The sequence below is a fragment of the Pan paniscus genome, chromosome 20 (assembly GCF_029289425.2).
Source record: "Pan paniscus chromosome 20, NHGRI_mPanPan1-v2.0_pri, whole genome shotgun sequence".
NCBI lineage: Eukaryota > Metazoa > Chordata > Mammalia > Primates > Hominidae > Pan > Pan paniscus.
The window spans coordinates 16138603-16156889 of NC_073269.2; the positions used below are offsets into that span (position 1 = coordinate 16138603).

Consider the following 18287-nt stretch of genomic DNA (forward strand, 5'->3'; position numbering starts at 1 on the left):
GGGGTTTTGCCATGTTGGTCAGGCTGGTCTCGAACTCCTAACCTCAGGTGATCTGCTTCCCTTGGCTTCCCAAAGTGCTGGGATTACAGGCGTGAGATACCGCACCCGGCCTCTCAGCACCATTTAATGTGAGCTTTACTGAGCATCTACTCTGTGCCAAACCCTGTGAATGAGGCAGATGCCATCCCTGCTGCGGGTCCAACTCAGTCCAGTGTGTGTGTGGGGGGCGGGGGCAGGGAGACACAAAATAAACAAGAATTTCAGATAGTTCTATGTGCTTCAAAGACAATATTAGATTGGTGCAAAAGTAATTGCAGTTTTGCAATTACTTTCAATGGCAAAAACTGTAATTACTTCTTTCTTTCTTTCTTTTTTTTTTTTTTGAGACGGAGTCTTGCTCTGTCGCCCAGGCTATAGTGCAATGGCGCGATCTCGGCTCACTGCAACCTCTGCCTCCCGGGTTCAAGCGATTCTCCTGCCTCAGCCTCCTGAGTAGCTGGGATTACAGGTGTGCACCACCACACCTGGCTAACTTTTGTGTTTTTAGTAGAGACAGGGTTTCACCATGTTGGTAAGGCTGGTCTCAAACTCCTGACCTCAGGTGATCCACCCTCCTCGGCCTCCCAAAGTGTTGGGATTACAGGCGTGAGCCACCATGCCCGGCCTGTAATTACTTTTCACCAACCTTAACAGACGGGGATGACATTTTCAGAGATACTGAAGGATACCAAAGAGCCATGGGGAGAATGGCATCCTGGCTTAAGGGAACAGTCAGTGCAAAGGCCCTGAGGCAGGATGTGACTAGCAAGTCCGGGGAACAGTGAGGTGGCTGATGTGGCCCCGAGGCCCAGCTGGTATTCGTTCTGCCCTCATACTCTCTTGAGCCACTCTGAGGCCTCACAAGTTAGCCTCAGTGGCCCTCAAATCCCCGCAACCCGGCCAGGCATGGTGGCTCATGCCTGTAATCCTAGCACTTTAGGAGGCTGAGGTGGGTGGATCACAGGGTCAGGAGTTTGAGACCAGCCTGGCCAATATGGTGAAACCCCATCTCTACTAAAAATACAAAAAATTAGCCGGGGGTGGTGGCGGGCGCCTGTAGTCCCAGCTACTTGGGAGGCTGAGCCAGGAGAATCGCTTGAACCCAGGAGGAGGAGGTTGCAGTGAGCTGAGATTGCGCCACTGCACTCCCGCCTGGGCGACAGAATGAGACTCCGTCTCAAAAAAAAAAAAAATTAGCCGGGCATGGTGGCGCACCCCTGTAGTCCCAGCTACTCAGGAGGCTGAAGCAGGAGGATTGCTCGAACCTGGGAGGCGGAGGTTGCGGTGAGCCGAGATCGTGCCATTGCACTCCAGCCTGGGGGACAGAGCAAGACTCCATCTCAAAAAAAAAAGTGGATTATCACGGGCATTGTTCTTCTCTGGATCTCTTTCTTGGGGTAGTTTCCTCACCATCTGGATCAGCCCCTGGGAATGTCAGTCTTTGGGAAGGCTCCAGTGAGACAAGGCCAGAACCTTTGAGACCAGCTTGGAGGTCACATGTGATTGTGTAAGGGTTGGCCTGGGCCAGAACGCCATTTCAAAAATCTGGAAAGTTCCCAGCAAATCCAGAGGTCCCATTTCTCCTTAGACACCAGGCCATCTCCTGGCGTGGGAACATAGCAAGACCCCATCTCTACACACACACACACACAAAAATAGGCGGGTATGGTAGCACGCACCTGTAGCCCCAGCTACTCTGGAGGCTGAGGTGGGAGGATTGCTTCAGCCCAGGAGTTTGAGGCTACAGTGAGCCATGATCACACCACCACACTCTAGTCTGGAGAACAGAGCAAGACCGTGTCTCAAACAAAAACAAATAAAAAAACAAAAACAAAACCACACACAAAAAAACCCCAGACAATCTGGCCAGGCATGGTGGCTCACGCTTGTAATCCCGGCACTTTGGGAAGCCAAAGTGGGAGAAGCCCTTGAGCTCAGGAGTTGGAGACCAGTCTGGGCAACATAGTGAGACCCTGACTCTACTAAAAAAAAAAAAAAAAAAAAAAAAAAAAAATTGCCGAGTATGTTGGCTTGTGCCTCTGGTCACAGCTACTTGGGAGGCTGAGGAGGGAGGATCCCTTGAGCCCAGGAGGTCAAGGCTGCCGTGAACTATGATTGCACCACTGCGCTCCAGCCTGGGCAACACAGCAAGACCCTATCTCCAAAAAAAACAAAACAGCCAATCTGGACATAGCTGAGCCACATTCCTGCAGGGTTTCTGTTGGCTGGATTGAGTGATGGTCACCCCTGTTAGGTGGGACATCTGCCCTCTGCTCCACCATAAGCCCCACTTTCCCAACTGAAACTGGTATTGACAGTGAGGGGTCTGGAGCTGGCGGCTCAGATTCAAAAGCCTCATTCTGCCCCTTCTCAGTCACGTGGTACAAGGTTAAGCTACTCATTCATTCGATGCCTCAGTTTCCCCATCAGTAAAATGGAGATAACAATAATACTAACTTCATGAGTTGTTGTGAGAATTTAATGATATGATCCAAGGCCGGGCGCGGTGGCTCACGCCCGTAATCCCAGCACTTTGGGAGGGCAAGGCGGGCAGATCACCTGAGGTTAGGAGTTCCAGACCAGCCAGGCCAACATGGAGAAACACTGTCTCTACTGAAAATACAAAATTAGCTGGGCGTGGTGGTGCATGCCTGTAATCCCAGCTACTTGGGAGGCTGAGGCAGGAGAATCGCTTGAACCTGGGAGGCGGAGGTTGTGGTGAGCCAAGATTGCGCCATCGCACTCCAGCCTGGACAACAAGAGTGAAACTCCGTCTCAGAAAAAAAACAACAACAGAAAAATGATGCGATCTATATAAATTGCTTATACAGTAAGTGCTCAATAAATGCTCGATATTATTACTATTATGATTAGTATTGCCTGCCTAGCCCCCGAGGGCATTGGAATTGGTAATCCAGGGCCTGAACAAGTCCACTGTCAGGGTCTCAGAACATCAACATCCATTTATTGAGCACTTGCTGTATACTCTGACTGTGCTAAGGGTTAATGGATCTGCCTTGTCACTTCCCTGCTCCCACTAACCCTCATTTCCTTCCTCATTCAATACAATCTAGCCATCCTTACTGCTCTACTGTTAGCCCAAGCATGGTCTTGCCTCAGGGCCTTTGCACCTGCTATTCCCCCCTGCCTGGAATGCTCTTTCCCCAGACATTGCATGGAATGATCCCTTACTTTCTTCAAGTCTCCCCTTAAAAGCTACACAAGGGTAAGGATTTGGGTCTGTTTTGTTTATTGTTATATTGCTACACCCAGCACAGGGCTGTGCACGTCACAGGCACTTAAGAAACAGACAATGAATGAACGGATCCACCCAGCAAAGTGGATTCCTGGTCTTACGGCCAGGAGGCACTGGGCAGGATTGGCGCCACCACCTGGCTGGCTCTATGTCCTCCCTCAGGTTTCTTCCCACATTGAGACCCTGCATCTCTCACCTTGTGGACACGGGTGATGACCTCCAGGCCCACAGAGCCCACCAAGGCAGTGATGTCGTCCAGGAAGCGTCCGGGGAAGCGCAGCTTGCGGGGTGTGTCTAGTTGCTGTCCAAGAAGCAGGTGCAGCGCCATACTCTTCACCTGGGGGTGAGGTGAGAGGGCTGTGGGTGGGATTTGAAGGGCTGTGGGTGGGGCTTGAAGGGCTGTGGGTGGGGCTTGAAGGGCTGTGGGTGGAGGAGGCTTGACAGGAGGGGCGGGGCTTTATTAGCAATGGAGGTGGGCTGAAGGTAGGTTTGAGCCCTGTAGCTGCAGGTAGAAGCTGGGGCCTGAGGGATGTGGGTGGGGCTTGTGACCTATGGATGGGGCTTAAGAAAGCCGTGGGCAGATCCTGTGAGCATCCCAGGCAAAGTGTAGAGAGTGGGAAGGCTGAGAGGATGTGGAAGGGGCTTATGCGGGTCTCCCCAGGGCAAGTCCAGAGGTGGGACAAAGGGTGGGGCTTGAGGCACTGGATTTGAAGGGAGCTTTATTGGAGGCCCAGAGGGGATGCAGCCAGCAGGCCCTGGGAAGGAGGCTTCAAATAACCTATTGAAGAGTTTTAGGGATGTGTCTTACCTTGATCAGAAAGCTTTCCCTCTTTTTTTTTTTTTTTGAGATGGAGTCTTGCCGTCACCCAGGCTGGTGTGCAGTGGCATAATCTTGACTCACTGCAACCTCTGCCTACTGGGTTCAAGCGATTCTCCTGCCTCAGTCTCCCATGTAGCTGAGATTACAGGCACGCACTACTACGCCCGGCTAACTTTTGTATTTTTAGTAGAGATGGGGTTTCACCATGTTGGCCAGGCTGGTCTCAAACTCCTGACCTCAAGTGATCCACCCGCCTCAGCCTCCCAAAGTGCTGGGATTACAGGCGTGAGCCACTGTGCCTGACCACAGCTTTCTCTCTCTATCCAGGAAAATCTCTTGCAGGATGGAGGTCTCCTGTCTAGGTGAGGGTCTCTTAATGGTTTCTCTCCTTAAAGAGTCTCATGGGGAAGGGAGGCTCTCTCTAAAGGTGGTTTCAGGTACAGTCTCTCCAGGGAGACACCACCTTAAGTGCCTCTCACCTCCCTAGGTTGGGGGGGGGGGGTCTCTTGGGGCTATTTTTCAAATATTTCAGGTGCAATTTCAGGGGGCTTCTCTCTTTTTTTTTGAGACAGAGTCTCGCTCTGTCGCCCAGGCTGGAGTGCAGTGGCATGATCTCGGCTCACTGCAAGCTCCTCCTCCTGGGTGCACGCCATTCTTCTGCCTCAGCCTCCCAAGTATCTGGGACTACAGGCACCTGCCACCACGCCCGGCTAATTTTTTTTTGTATTTTTAGTAGAGACGGGGTTTCACCGTGTTAGCCAGGATGGTCTCGATCTCCTGACCACGTGATCTGCCCGCCTCGGCCTCCCAAAGTGTTGGGATTACAGGCGTGAGCCACTATGCCTGGCCAGGGGGCTTCTCTCTTTAAAAAAGGAAGGGGCTCCACTGGGGGTCTCTTGCCACCAGGCAGGGAGGAGGGGGTCTCACCATGAGCTGGAAGAAGAACCAGGCGTGCTGGAGGATGGCCTCGCGTACGGCACTGCTGCTGACCACCCACTGCAGAGCCAGCTCCTCGTGAAGCAGCTGGGGACAGAGGCAGGGGTCACAGAGTACGAGGTGCCACCCCTTCCCGTACCCCCTCTGGAGACATGCCAGGGGAAGATGCAGCTGGAGGGCTCGGGGTTAGTGCAGCAGGAGCCAGGCAGGAGGAGGGGGACAAGAGGAGTGGAAGTGCCCTTTCCCTGGGCTCGCCAGACCCCCCTGGACTCTGGATGGGGGAGGAGCACTGGACCCCTTTGCTGGGGACCAGGACAAAAATAGAGTCATCCGCCCCTCCCCCCACTACCTTCTGCACAGTGGGTCTCAGCTGGGTGGCTGGTGGGGCCGAGGAGGAACCCTCGAGGTAGGAGGAGGCTCGGCTAGAGGTGCGGTCGATGGCCTATGATGGGATGTGATGGCGAGGAGAAGGTTAGTGTGGATGAGGTGAAGGGGTACGTGGTTGGAGGAAAGACGTGTCCACACAGACAGGGATGGGGAAAAGAGGTGGGTTAGTGTGAATATAGAGAAAGAAATGCTTCCACATGGATGGACCAGGGCCATGGATGCCAATGGGGGCAGGCAAGAAAGAGAGATGGGCCGGCGTGGGTTGGGAGGGGAGGCTGGTTGGAATGGCCAGGGTGCTGTGGGAGTAGACGGGGCAGTGGAGGCAGGGACAAATAAAAGAGTCGCTGGAGAGAGCTGGGTGAGTCAAGATCAAGGTGTGTGGGTATGGGAGAAGAACGTGAGGCTGGGCGGGGTGGCTCAATACCTGTTATCCCAGCACTTTGGGAGGCTGGGGCAGGAAGACTGCTCAAACCCAGGAGTTTAAGACCAGCCTGGGCAACACAGTCAGACATTGACTCTACTAAGACAAAAACAAACAAACAAACAAACAAACAAAAATATATATATATGGCTGGGCCTGGTGGCGTGTGCCTGTAGTCCCAGCTGCTCAGGAGGCCAAAGTAGGAGGATTGCTTGACCCTGGGACTTGGAGGTTGCAGTGAGCTGTGATGGTACCACTGCACTCTAGCTTGGGTGACAGAGCAAGACTCCATCTCAAAAAAAAAAAAAAAAAAAAAAAAAAGGAGGATGCTGTAATCCTAGCACTTTGGGAGGCCGAGGCAGGTGGATCACGAGGTCAGGAGATCGAGACCATCCTAGTCAACATGGTGAATGGTGAAACCCCGTCTCTACTAAAAATACAAAAATTAGCTGGGTGTGGTGGCAGGCACCTGTAATTCCAGCTACTTGGGAGGTTGAGGCAGGAGAATTGCTTGAACCTGGGAGGCAGAGCCTGCAGTGAGCCGAGATTGCACCATTGCACTCCAGCCTGAGTGATAAGAGCGAGACTCCGTCTCAAAAAAAAAAGAATGTGATGGAGGAGGTGAGAATAACAATGAAAACACAGTACGCCAGTGACCAGTGACAGCAGTGCAACCACAACAGGCAGGAGGAGTGTGGATGGAACGGGACCGAGAACACACGAAGGCTGGGAATGGGTACGTGGTGTGTGGGGTGAAGGCAGAGGAGATGAAATCAGTGTAGACAGCAAGAATGTGTGTGGCCAGAGAAGGTGAGGGTGAGTGTAGACGAGGTGTAGAGTGTGACCGAGTCAGTGAGTCTAGAGGACAGAGAGGAGGACGCAGAGGTGGAGGAGGGTGAGTGTGGACAGAGGAGGTTAAACACAAGATGGGGAAGGAGGAAAAAGACAAGGCAGGAAGATAAGGACAGAGGAGGTGAGATGTTGGTGAGGTGCCAGGAATAGCAGAGAGAGCCCAAGGTTCCAGGCCTGGCCCTGCCCAAGCCTGGCTTGGGCCTCAGTATCCCCATCTGTGAAATGGGTATAGGCAGAGGAGTTCAAGCTCCGCTCTCGCTTCCTCCTTCGCTGGTTAGGGGGTGAGGCTGCTTGCAGGAACAGGAGGTCTGATGACAGAGATGACCCAACCCTGGGACCTACTCTGACACTTGAGGGCTCTCCCGCTACCCCAGTCCCAGCCATGCCCTGGCAACTCACTGTGCACCGTGAGGGCCTTCCATTGAAAAGGCCCAGCCTCAGTGTCACCCTGATTTCCAGATTCCCAGCAATCCAAGGAAATGACTGCCCAAAGGCCCCCCTGCTTGTTCTGCTAGGAGTCCCCTGGGCCTGTCATAGGGTACAGGTTACCTTGGTGATGGGCACAGAGCTGGAATAGGCCCTAGGGCCACGTGTGTAAGGAAGCAAGCCCTGTGGCCTCCTCTCTGTGCGTACAGTCCTCTGACCTTGGTCCCAATATTTGTACATGCCTTTCCCTCTTCCTGAACACCCACACCCACCCACCCTTCCCTAGCTGACTCTATCTTACCCTTCGGGTCCCAGCAAAAGATGTCACTCCCCTGGAGAAGCCCCCAAGACCACCCAGAGGGAAGCTGGTATTCGGTTGCTACTTGCTTCCTTTCCACGCTGTGTGATCATATACTTATGCATTTGTTTGATCCGGTCTATTTCCCCAACTAGCTGGAAGCTCAGGGTCAAGGCCAGACCAAGAATCTATCATCCCAACAAAATCCCACTGCAGTGCCCTCAGCCCTAACTCAAGCACAGGCTCAGGACTGCTGGGGGAGCACTATATTTTGAGTCTAAACTGCATCCGAAAATTTGGAGTGTTATCTCCATTTTACAAATGAAGAAACTGAGGCTCAGGAAGATGCATCCAATTGCTCAGAGCATGGGGTGAGCTCATAGCAGAGCTAGGACTTGAACCCAGGTCTGTTTGGAGGCAAAGCGTCCCCCTACACCAGGTACCTGGAAAGAGGCAGGGTAAGGGGAGCTCTTTGTCTAAAATGGGATAGGGGAGCCGAGAGGTTCCATTCCAGCCCTTTGAGAGTCCCATCATCGGGGTGGATTAAAGGGAGGTGAATAGGCCATGCAGGGCAGTGAGGTTATGGGTGACTGGATTTGCACTTCATTTGCATGCTATTTGCATATTACCCCTGTGCCTTCTGTCTCCATCTGAGACTGTGGCCTATGTGGCAGCAAAAGGCCAGTTAAGATGACCCAGTGATGCCTAAACACAGACTTCACAGCCCCAAACAAAGGCAGGAGAGGGGTCTGCCACCTCCTTCAGGCAGACCCCCTAGGTTAGTCAGATGCAGCCAGGAAGGTGGGAGGAGCTCATGCTGAGGTGGTGTCACATGAGTGCAGGGACAGGTAGGAAGGGCACCTGTCTGGGGTCGGCCCCACAATAAGGGGGCGCCCGCCGCAGCACAGCCTTACTGCCTCCTGGAGCATAAGCGGAATTCACCCAGGAGTGTGAGCGATCGATGCCCTGGAGATACACGGAGAAGTGGTAGCATCCCCAGTGGAGGACAGGGAAAGCAGCATGAAATACCAAGTGTGGACACGGTTCTCGACCATACATGTGCCCACATGTGCACCTACACACAATCCTGAAAAATGTGCACGTGTATATAGGTCCATTGGGTGCATGCCTTTACATAACTTGTGTATGTGGGTCCACAGGTGCATGCATACACACCCCTGTAAGTCTGTGCATGGGGTGCATGTGTATACACACCCGTACACGTATATGCATCAGGTGAATGTGTATACAGACCCAGGTACATACAGGCACAGGATGACTGTGTATATGCACCTGTGTAAGTATATGCATGCGGTGAATGTGTATACGCACCCGTGTCTGTATATGCATGGGGTAATGTGTATACGCACCCGTGTCTGTATATGCATGGGGTGAATGTGTATATGCACCTGTGTACATATATGCATGGGGTGAATGTGTATACACACTTGTGTCCACACATGCATGGGGTGAACACGTATATGTGCCCATGTACATATATGCATAGGGTGAATGTGCCTATGTACCTGTGTAGGTATATGCATGTGGGGGTCAATGTGTATATGCACCCATGTACATATATGCATGGGGTGAATGTGTATATGCACCTGTGTATGTATATGCATGGGGGGTGAATGTGTATATGCACCCATGTACATATATGCATGGGGTGAATGTGTATATGCACCTGTGTAGGTATATGCATAAGGTGAATGTGTATATGCACCTGCCACACTAGGTACATATTGCTCTTTGTTCAGCCACGCCAAGCTCTGCCACCCATCCTCGGGTCAGTCATGGAGTACAGAGCTCAACACAAAGTCTGATCCATACCCCACAACCTGTGACAGCCCAGCCCAACTCTGCTGCCCAGAGTTACGCCTTCATTCACGTTGTCGTCTCTGTTGTTTCCCATGCTTCATCAACAAAGATTCTTCGCCCACCCACGTGGCAACCACAACCACTGAGGCTGGAGATTCCAGGGCCCCCGTTGCCCTACCTTGCTGGCCAGGATGCGGGAAACCTCGTCATCCACAGAGCCAGGGGCCACGGCGAGGTCAGGGTTGCTGCTGCTGATGCTCTTGGAACGCGCCAGGTAGAGGCTTGCGGGGCGACCCGAGCCACGGGCCAGTGTGGCAGCCTGCACTGTCACTGGAGGGGCCCCTGAGGATGGAGTGAATAGGGTCAACCACCCACCCACCTGATGTGATGCCTCCCAGTCCCTTCCTACTCAGCTAATCTCTGCAAAATCACTTTCCTTCTCTGAGCCTCTAAGTTCCTCATCTATAAAATAGTCATAATGGCTGCCGCCTCACAGAGATTGGGGGGGCACTGAAAAACTGAGAATAGGCCAGGTACAGTGGCTCATGCCTATAATCCCAGCACTTTGGGAGGGCGAGCCAGGAGGATCACTTGAGCCCAAGAGTTCAAGCCCAGCCCAGCCAACATAGCAAGACTCTGTCCCTACAAAAAAATTAATGAAAAAATTAGCCGCGCATGGCAGTGTGCGCCTGTGGTTCCAGTTACTTGGAGAGGCTGAGGCAACAGGATTACTTGAGCCCAGGAGTTTAAGGCAGCAGTGAGTTATGATCGTGACACTGCACTCTAGCCTGGCCGACAGAATAAGACCCTGACTTTTTTTTTTTTTTCTTAGAGAGTTTCACTCTTGTTGCCCAAGCTGGAGTGCAATGGCACGATCTCAGCTCACTGCAACCTCTGCCTCCCAGGTTTAAGCAATTCTCTTGCCTCAGCCTCCTGAGTAGCTAGGATTACAAGCACGCACCAGCATGCTCAGCTAATTTTTTTTTTTTTTTTTTTTTTTTATGAGACGGAGTCTTGCTCTGTCGCCAGGCTGGAGTGCAGTGGGGAGATCTTGGCTCACTGCAACCTCCATCTCCTGGGTTCGTGTGATTCTCTTGCCTCAGCCTCCCAAGTAGCTGGGACTACATTCGTGAGCCACCATGCCCAGCTAATTTTTGCATTTTTAGTAGAAACGGGGTTTCACCATGTTGGCCAGGATGGTCTCGATCTGTTGACCTTGTCATCTGCCTGACTCAGCCTCCCAAAGTGTTGGGATTACAGGCGTGAGCCACTGTGCCTGGCCTATTTTATTTTTTGAGACAGGCTGGTCTCAAACTCCTGATCTCAGGTGATCCACTTGCCTCAGCCTCCCAAAGTTCTGGGATTACAGCTGTGAGCCACCATGCCTGGCTGACCCTGACTCTTAAAAAAAAGAAAAAAAAAAAAAGAAGAAAAAAGAAAAAAACCCTGAGAATAATGCCTGACACATAGGGATTGGTGTTTATTTGGCAAATTAAAAAAAAAAAAATCCAACTCTATTGAGGGTTCACTATGTGCTAACCATTTTGTGTGGATTACTATGTCACTTACTATTACCAGTGCCCCCATGAGGTGGGTACTATTATTATCCCTGTTTTACAAAAGGAAAAACAGGCTCAGAGAAGTGACGTCACTTGCCCAAGGTCACAGAGACTGTAGGTGGCAGGGCCAGGATTCACATCTAGGCAGCTCAGCTTCAGTCTCCGCTCCAAGCTACTGAAGAGGCTTGCTGACTATCTGAATCGTTTTCCAGCCAAGCACACAGAAGCCACACCCCAGGGATGGGGCAAAAGTGGGCAAGACATTATCTCTCTTGCAAGTTGCTCACACCAGCCAAGGCCTGTGAGGCCTCAGGGCCTTTGCACATGCTATTCTCACTACCTGGATGCTCTTCTCCCAGATCTTTCTTTCTTATTTTTTTTTTTTTTTTTTGAAACAGGGTCTTGCTCTGTTGCCCAGACTGGAGTGCAGTGGCGTGATCTCAGCTCACTGCAATCTCCATTTCCCGGGTTCAAGTGATTCTTCTGCCTCAGCCTCCTGAGTAGCTGGGGCTACAGGCATGTGCCACCACACCTGGCTAATTTTTGTTTTTGTTTTTGTTTTTTGAGATGGAGTTTCATTCTGTCACCCAGGCTGGAGTGCGGTGGCATGACCTTGGCTCACTGCAACCTCTGCCTCCTGGGTTCAAATGATTCAGCCTCCCTAGTAGCTGGGATTACAGGCACCTACCACCATGCCTGGCTAATTTTTGTATTTTTAGTAGAGACGGGGTTTCACCATGTTGGCCAGGCTGGTCTTGAACTCCTGACCCCCTCAAGTGATTCCCCCTGCCTTGGCCTCCTAAAGTGCTGGGATTATAGGCATTAGCCACCATGCCTGGCCCCAGCTAATTTTTGTATTTTTAGTAGAGACAGGGTTTCATCATGCTGGCCAAGTTGATCTCGAACTCCTGACCTCAAATGATCCATCCAGCTCGGCCTCCCAAAGTCCTGGGATTACAGGCGTGAGCCACTGCACCCAGCCTCTTCTCCCAGATATTTCTCGTCTCCCAGGGATTTCTACAAACTCACCATCCGGGAGGCTGGGCTCAGTGCCAGGCAGGCGAAAGGCGTAGTGGACGTAGGCAGCCAGCTGTGGGCAGTGACCGCGGGCATCCTGGGCTGCCTCCAGGCTCCGGTGAACAAGGCTGACTACATGGGCCATTGCTTCAAAGGCTCCACGGCCCAGGTTCACTGCAGGGCAGAGCAGAGGCCAAGTTCCAGGGCCCAAGGCCTCTCACCTCCCCGCCCACTTTCCAAATATAAAGACATCAGGATTTGAGGGATCATGTGCTCATTAAGGGGTCACAAATTTTTTTTTTTTTTTTTTTTTTTGAGATGGAGTCTTGCTCTGTTGCCCGGGCTGGAGTCCAGTGGCATGATCTCAGCTCACTGTCACCTCCGCCTCCCAGGTTCAAGCAATTCTCCTGCCTCAGCCTCCCGAGTAGCTGGGGTTACAGGCATGCGCCACCACGCCCAGCTAATTTTGTATTTTTAGTAGAGAAGGGGTTTCTCCATGTTGGTCAGGCTGGTCTCGAACTCTCGACCTCAGGTGATCTGCCCGCCTCGGCCTCCCAAAGTGCTGGGATGACAGGCGTGAACCGCTGCACCCGAGCCAAAGGGTCACAGAAGACCTTCTCTGGGTGCAGGGGACTGGAGGTCATTTTTCAGATGAGAAAAATGGCCAGAGAGGTAAATGGGCTTATAGAAGATCCCTCAGGACCTCAGGACTGAGGAGCCATGTGGATGGGGAAACTGAGGTCTGAGGCCACATTCGCTTACCAATCTGGCCACTGATGATCGGGGGCCTGATGACCAGACGCACGAGCTTGTCCAGCACGTGGTGGGAGAAGGCCACGAGGGGTTCGGGGCTGGCCAGGCGCAGTGCTGCAAGACTGGCCCGCAGCTCCTGCTCCACGTTGCCCTCGCTCAGCACAGTGTCCTTGAGCCGGAATGGGAAGGCTCCCTCCTCCAGGACGTGCACCAGGGTGAAGAACTTGTCCAGGTAGGGGTCCTGGGTAGGGATGTGGAGTGAGCAGGGTGGGGCCTCAGGGGATGAAGACCACCCCTGCCTGAATCAGCAGCTTCCCTTAAAGCTGGGTCCAGCTGACCAAAGTCACGTCCAAGGCCTGAGGCCAGACCTCCCCGGCCATCGGCAACTGTTACTCAATCCTAGGGCAGGCAAGAGGGGAGCAGGGCGGGACTCTTGGTTCCCGCCCCACCCCGTACCTGGGGGTGCACAGAGGACACGGCCGTGAGCTCCACACTGAACACACCCTTGTGACCGTCCACCCAGCGCATGCCCGGAAGCGCCACCTGTGGGAGGGAGGCACCAGGTGGGCACTGGTCAGCCCTCCCCGACTGATCAGGTCACCCAGCGGCCCCAGCCATTGCGACACTGCAGCGTGAGTGTAGCCCGGTCTGGGGGTGCAGCCAAGCACCCTGCCCCCAGCCCTGGTCCCAGTAGACTGAGAGGGTCCACTGGGCAGGCTGGAAATCCACATGCCAAGAGGGGGGCAGAGAATGGAGACACAGGGTGAATGAATATTCATTGAGTAGGTCAGGAAACAGGATAGGAGGATTTGAGGCCTAGGGTCATTAACGATGGTGCATTCATGGGGAATGATAAGGTACTACGAGGGCAGGGGACAGTGATCAGGAAGGCAGTCAGGGTCGCTAAAGTGGGAATGGAGCAGAGAGGCAATGGGAATCTTTGGGGAGGACATGTAGGACACAGAGAGGCATTAATAGGGGGATAATGAGCTACACAGGGGCCCTGGAGGCACCAGTAGAGGATAACAAGCCTCCCAGGATTGACAGGAAGGAAGGCAGGTGACTCGGGAGTGCTTCTGGGGACAGTGCATTGGCAGGCAGGAGCTCCAGGGCACATACGTCGGGTGTGAGCACGGAATAGCTGGGCGGCGGCTGGTCCACAGACACTGGGAGACAGAAGGGGCCGGTCCTCAGGCGCCCGTGCTGCAGCAGTGGGATCCACTGGGGAGAGGCTGGAGGTCAGGTCTGCGGCCAGGTTGGGGGATGAGGAGGGCTCAGGGGGAGGGAGGGAGGGGACGGCTCACAGTAAAGCCCACGGGTGTCTCCAGGGCAGTGCCCGGCCGGGGCTGGCAGCTGACATGGTAGAAGGTGAACAGCAGGTGATGGTTCTCTGTCACGCAGGCTGGAAGATGCAGCTTGAACTCCTCGTAGAACTCGGGGGACCTGGCAGAATCGGGCTGGGGGATCTGCTGGGGGCTGGGGTCCCCACTGTCTGCCCCATCACCTCTGCCATGCCACGCCCTCATTGCTGCTAGGCCCCACTGTCTCTGCTGTCTGCCCCAGCTTCCCTCATTAGCACTCTGGGAGCCTCTACCTCTCTTCTTCCTGTCCCCCATCTTCCCATCGATGCTGCCTTATGTGTATATATAAGGGACATCCTCCTACCCCCATGAGTGCCCCCAAGTTCCTCACGTGTCCCCCTACATACTTGTTATGGTAGACCACCGGTGTGAAGGCCTCGCGGGTAAATTCACTGCAGCTGGACTTGCCAAAGATGACCTGGGAGAGTGGATTCATGAGGGACCCATGGGGGATGCCCTACCCCCCTTCCCTGGGGCACAGCCACTGACCGGCAGAGCCTGGCTGGGGTCCTCGCCTGTCATGTACTGCACTCGCACGGCAAGGTTGCGCACGGAGCCCTGGCGGCTGCTAAAGTTGAGGCTGTGCGGGTACACGTACAGCAGGTTCCTGTGGGGGGCAGGATGGGGGTGTCAGAGGGACAGGGGCCCTGAAGGTGCACATACAAGGCTGGGGTGATGGGACAAGGCTGGCTGGGAGCACAGACAGTCCAGGAAGAGTAGGTCATGAGGCTGGGGCATTGAGGGCCCAGCGAGAGGTAATACAGGTATCAGTCAGGAGACAGGACAGAAGGCAGAGGGTGGGGGACAAACGAGCACCCTAAAAACACAGATTGGGAACAGTGTGGTAGAGGGTGGGAATACAGAAGGACATTGGAGGCACTCATGGGGCACAGTGACACACAGAAGGCAGAGAATAGCGAGGCACTCAGGGCCAGAGTTCCAAGGTACCTCAGGTGGCCAGTGGTCAAGCCTAAGCCCCACCCAAGGGCCTGACTGCCCTTCCCCCAGGAGGTCACTAGAGTTATGTGGCCTATTTCTCAGGTGGGGAAACTGAGGCCAGAGTCCGAGTCATGCCTCCTTCCCCCAGGGGCAACTCTGTGCAAGCCTTGACCCTCTCTGGGCCTCAGTTTCCCTATGTGTATAATGGGCACTTCAGGCCTTCCAGCTGAGCCTTTGTAATGATACTGATGATGATAAATAACAACAATGACAATAATTGCACCAAACACTATTACTACAACAATGAAATAATCATGCCTACTGTGTGCCAGGCTCTGTTCTAAGCACTCAACATGAAATAACTCATTTACTTCTCACAAGTAGCTCATGAGGCAGGACTAACATCACCGCCATTTTACAAGCAGGGAAACTGAGGTACTTGCACAATCACCCAGGGAGTAAAATGGCAGTCAGTGGTGATCTGGGCATATGCAGGTCTTGGAGATCAGGCTGTGTGACCTTGGGAGAGTCTCTGCCACCTGCACCTGCCCCCTTGGATACTAACCAGACCAATAAAAGCCCCCACGTGGCAAGTGTGTGGGAGGGGAAAAAGAGCAGATATTGTAATGGCAGGTCAAACAGCTCAGGGCAAACCATCAATGCTTATAAAATCTTTACTGTTATTACCGTCATAATTGCGATGCCTATTCATAGATGGAGAAACAGGCTCAGCATGGTGAGTCTCAGGAACTCCCAGCAGGGTCTGGGGCCTGTCCTCTCCCAATGCCCCCCACCCACACCTGGCCCTGAGCCCCAGGAAGCGTGATCCCGGCGTGGCCTAGCCGGACATTCGCCTGATGCAACTATCGCACCACCGCCAGGCCCTTGTGCAATGCGGGGCACCAGGTTGGCCAGTTAACGATTGACTGGGGATCAGTGGGGGTGTGAGGCATAAAAGGCTTCAGTGACAGTGCTGTGGCTACACACTGAGACCCTCAGTCATGCCAGTGCCTGCTCTGTGCCTGCTGTGGGCCCTAGCAATGGTGACCCGGCCTGCCTCAGCGGCCCCCATGGGCGGCCCAGAACTGGCACAGCATGAGGAGCTGACCCTGCTCTTCCACGGGACCCTGCAGCTGGGCCAGGCCCTCAACGGTGTGTACAGGACCACGGAGGGACGGCTGACAAAGGCCAGGAACAGCCTGGGTCTCTATGGCCGCACAATAGAACTCCTGGGGCAGGAGGTCAGCCGGGGCCGGGATGCAGCCCAGGAACTTCGGGCAAGCCTGTTGGAGACTCAGGTGGGCACCGTAGCTGCGACACTGTAGGGTGGCCAGGAGTCCGAAGAGGAGTTCGTGTCTAGGGTAACCAACCATCCTGGTTTGCCCAGGACTGAAGGGATTCCTGGGATACAAGATTTTCAGCGATAAACTCAGGCAAGTCCTTAGGTACACAAAGATGAGTTGGTCATCCTACTAGTGACCCACTGTTTATTAAGCAGATGGAGGAGGATATTCTGCAGCTGCAGGCAGAGGCCACAGCTGAGGTGCTGGGGGAGGTGGCCCAGGCACAGAAGGTGCTACGGGACAGCGTGCGGCGGCTAGAAGTCCAGCTGAGGAGCGCCTGGCTGGGCCCTGCCTACCGAGAATTTGAGGTCTTAAAGGTAAGGAGCTCCCCCAACCCTAGTGGGCTGAGACCCTGATTTCTGGCCAGAACTCGCTTCTGCACCTTGAGTCCCAAAGACCTCCCAGATCAGCCTCCCAGCTCTGTGGCCTCTACCCTGCATGTCCCCAGACAAAACTCAAGTCCTTTTGTGTGCCTCAGTTTCCCTTTTGTGTGCCTCAGTTGCAAATAAGGGCAACACCTGATATCTCACAGTAGGGCCAGGTACTCAATGCAGGTAAAATATTCAGCATGGGGCGGGCACACAGTTGGTGCTCAATAAATTCTTTTTTTTTTTTTTTTGAGACAGAGTCTCACTGTTGCCCAGGCTGGAGTGCAGTGGTGTGATCTTGGCTCACTGCAACCTCCACCTCCTAGGTTCAAGTGATTCTCCTGCCTCAGCCTCCCGAGTAGCTGGAATTACAGGTGCACCAGCTAATTTTTGTATTTTTTAGTAGAGATGGGATTTCACCATGTTGGCCAGACTGGTCTCGAACTCCTGACCTCAAGGGATCTGCCTGCCTCGGTTTCAAAGAGTGCTGGGATTACAGGTGTGAGCCACTACACCTGGCCAATAAATTCTTACTACTAGAGAAACTGGTAACATTTCGTGAGCACCCAGTAAGTACCCAGCACTGTTCTATGCCCTTTAATAATCCATATGATGGCCGGGCATGGTGGCTCACGCCTGTAATCCCAGCACTTTGGGTAGCTAAGGTGGGTGGAACACTTAAGGTCAGGAGTTCGAGACCACCCTGGCCAACATGGTGAAACCCCGTCTCTACTAAAAATACAAAAAATTAGCTGGGTGTGGTGGCACATGCCTGTAGTCCCAGCTACTCAGGAGGCTTAGGTAGGAGAATCGCTTGAACCTGGGAGGCGGAGGTTGCAGTGAGCTGAGATCGTGTCATTGCACTCAGCCTGGGTGACAGAGTGAGACTCAAAAAAAAAAAAAAAAAAATCCATAGGATGTTCATCACCTCCCCATGAAGTGAGTCCTATTTTATCCCCATTTTACAGATGGGGAAACTGAGGCCAAAGAGCATTGTTGACTTGCTGGGTCACATAGATACAATGGGGGGCTGGGGCAGAGGGTCAGGGGATGGGAGGTGAGGTGGCTGTCGGCTGAGGTTTCCATTCTGACCCCTACAGGCTCACGCTGACAAGCAGAGCCACATCCTATGGGCCCTCACAGGCCACGTGCAGCGGCAGAGGCGGGAGATGGTGGCACAGCAGCATCGGCTGCGACAGATCCAGGAGAGGTGAGCCTGGCAGGGGTTTGGCAGGCAGGGCAGTTGGATGGGGGGCGCACAGGGCAGCTGGAAAGGGGCCCCCTCACCTGGGCTGAGCCACATCTCCCTCCCCAGACTCCACACAGCGGCGCTCCCAGCCTGAATCTGCCTGGATGGAACTGAGGACCAATCATGCTGCAAGGAGCACTTCCCCGCCCCGTGAGGCCCGTGTGCAGGGAGGAGCTGCCTGTTCACTGGGATCAGCCAGGGCGCCGGGCCCCACTTCTGAGCACAGAGCAGAGACAGACGCAGGCGGGGACAAAGGCAGAGGATATAGCCCCATTGGGGAGGGGTGGAGGAAGGACGTGTACCCTTTCATGCCTACACATCCCTCATTAAAGCAGAGTCGTGGCATCTCACCCAGGGTGTCCGTGTGTGTCCTCGGCTTAGGGAGACCCCACCCAGCATGATGTATGAATACCTCCCATTCAAGTGCCCAGCTGGGCCCCAG

General features: G+C 53.8%; 2 protein-coding genes across 6 annotated transcripts in view; one reads left to right on the forward strand and one right to left on the reverse strand.

Moving 5' to 3' along the window:
* Positions 1 to 18287, reverse strand: part of DOCK6 (dedicator of cytokinesis 6) — a 63628-nt gene that overhangs the window by 24038 nt on the left and 21303 nt on the right. For 2 of the 5 annotated variants that reach the window (XM_034946034.3, XM_063599881.1), the window contains 12 exons: positions 14436 to 14553; positions 14294 to 14364; positions 13890 to 14028; positions 13705 to 13806; positions 13042 to 13128; positions 12595 to 12826; positions 11845 to 12006; positions 9435 to 9598; positions 8297 to 8401; positions 5401 to 5493; positions 5043 to 5138; positions 3492 to 3632 (listed from right to left, as the gene is read on the reverse strand). In XM_034946034.3, coding sequence (XP_034801925.3) covers positions 3492 to 3632; positions 5043 to 5138; positions 5401 to 5493; positions 8297 to 8401; positions 9435 to 9598; positions 11845 to 12006; positions 12595 to 12826; positions 13042 to 13128; positions 13705 to 13806; positions 13890 to 14028; positions 14294 to 14364; positions 14436 to 14553 — 1510 coding nt within the window. The remainder of the gene's footprint in view (positions 1 to 3491; positions 3633 to 5042; positions 5139 to 5400; positions 5494 to 8296; positions 8402 to 9434; positions 9599 to 11844; positions 12007 to 12594; positions 12827 to 13041; positions 13129 to 13704; positions 13807 to 13889; positions 14029 to 14293; positions 14365 to 14435; positions 14554 to 18287) is intronic. The other 3 variants (XM_034946035.4, XM_034946036.3, XM_034946037.3) reach the window with 3 other exon arrangements.
* Positions 3531 to 18238, forward strand: ANGPTL8 (angiopoietin like 8). The gene is made up of 4 exons (XM_057300718.2): positions 3531 to 3643; positions 16384 to 16545; positions 17697 to 17806; positions 17912 to 18238. Exons 2-4 carry the CDS (start codon positions 16384 to 16386, stop codon positions 17937 to 17939), a joined length of 300 nt encoding a protein of 99 aa, XP_057156701.1. The 5' UTR covers positions 3531 to 3643; the 3' UTR covers positions 17940 to 18238.

Coding starts and splice junctions, on each gene's coding strand:
- ANGPTL8 (XM_057300718.2), top strand. CDS start 16,384: ATGGAGGAGGATATTCTGCAGCTGCAGGCAGAGGCCACAGCTGAGGTG. Junction 16,546..17,696: donor GAGAATTTGAGGTCTTAAAG/GTAAGGAGCTCC, acceptor TGACCCCTACAG/GCTCACGCTGACAAGCAGAG. Junction 17,807..17,911: donor CTGCGACAGATCCAGGAGAG/GTGAGCCTGGCA, acceptor CTCCCTCCCCAG/ACTCCACACAGCGGCGCTCC.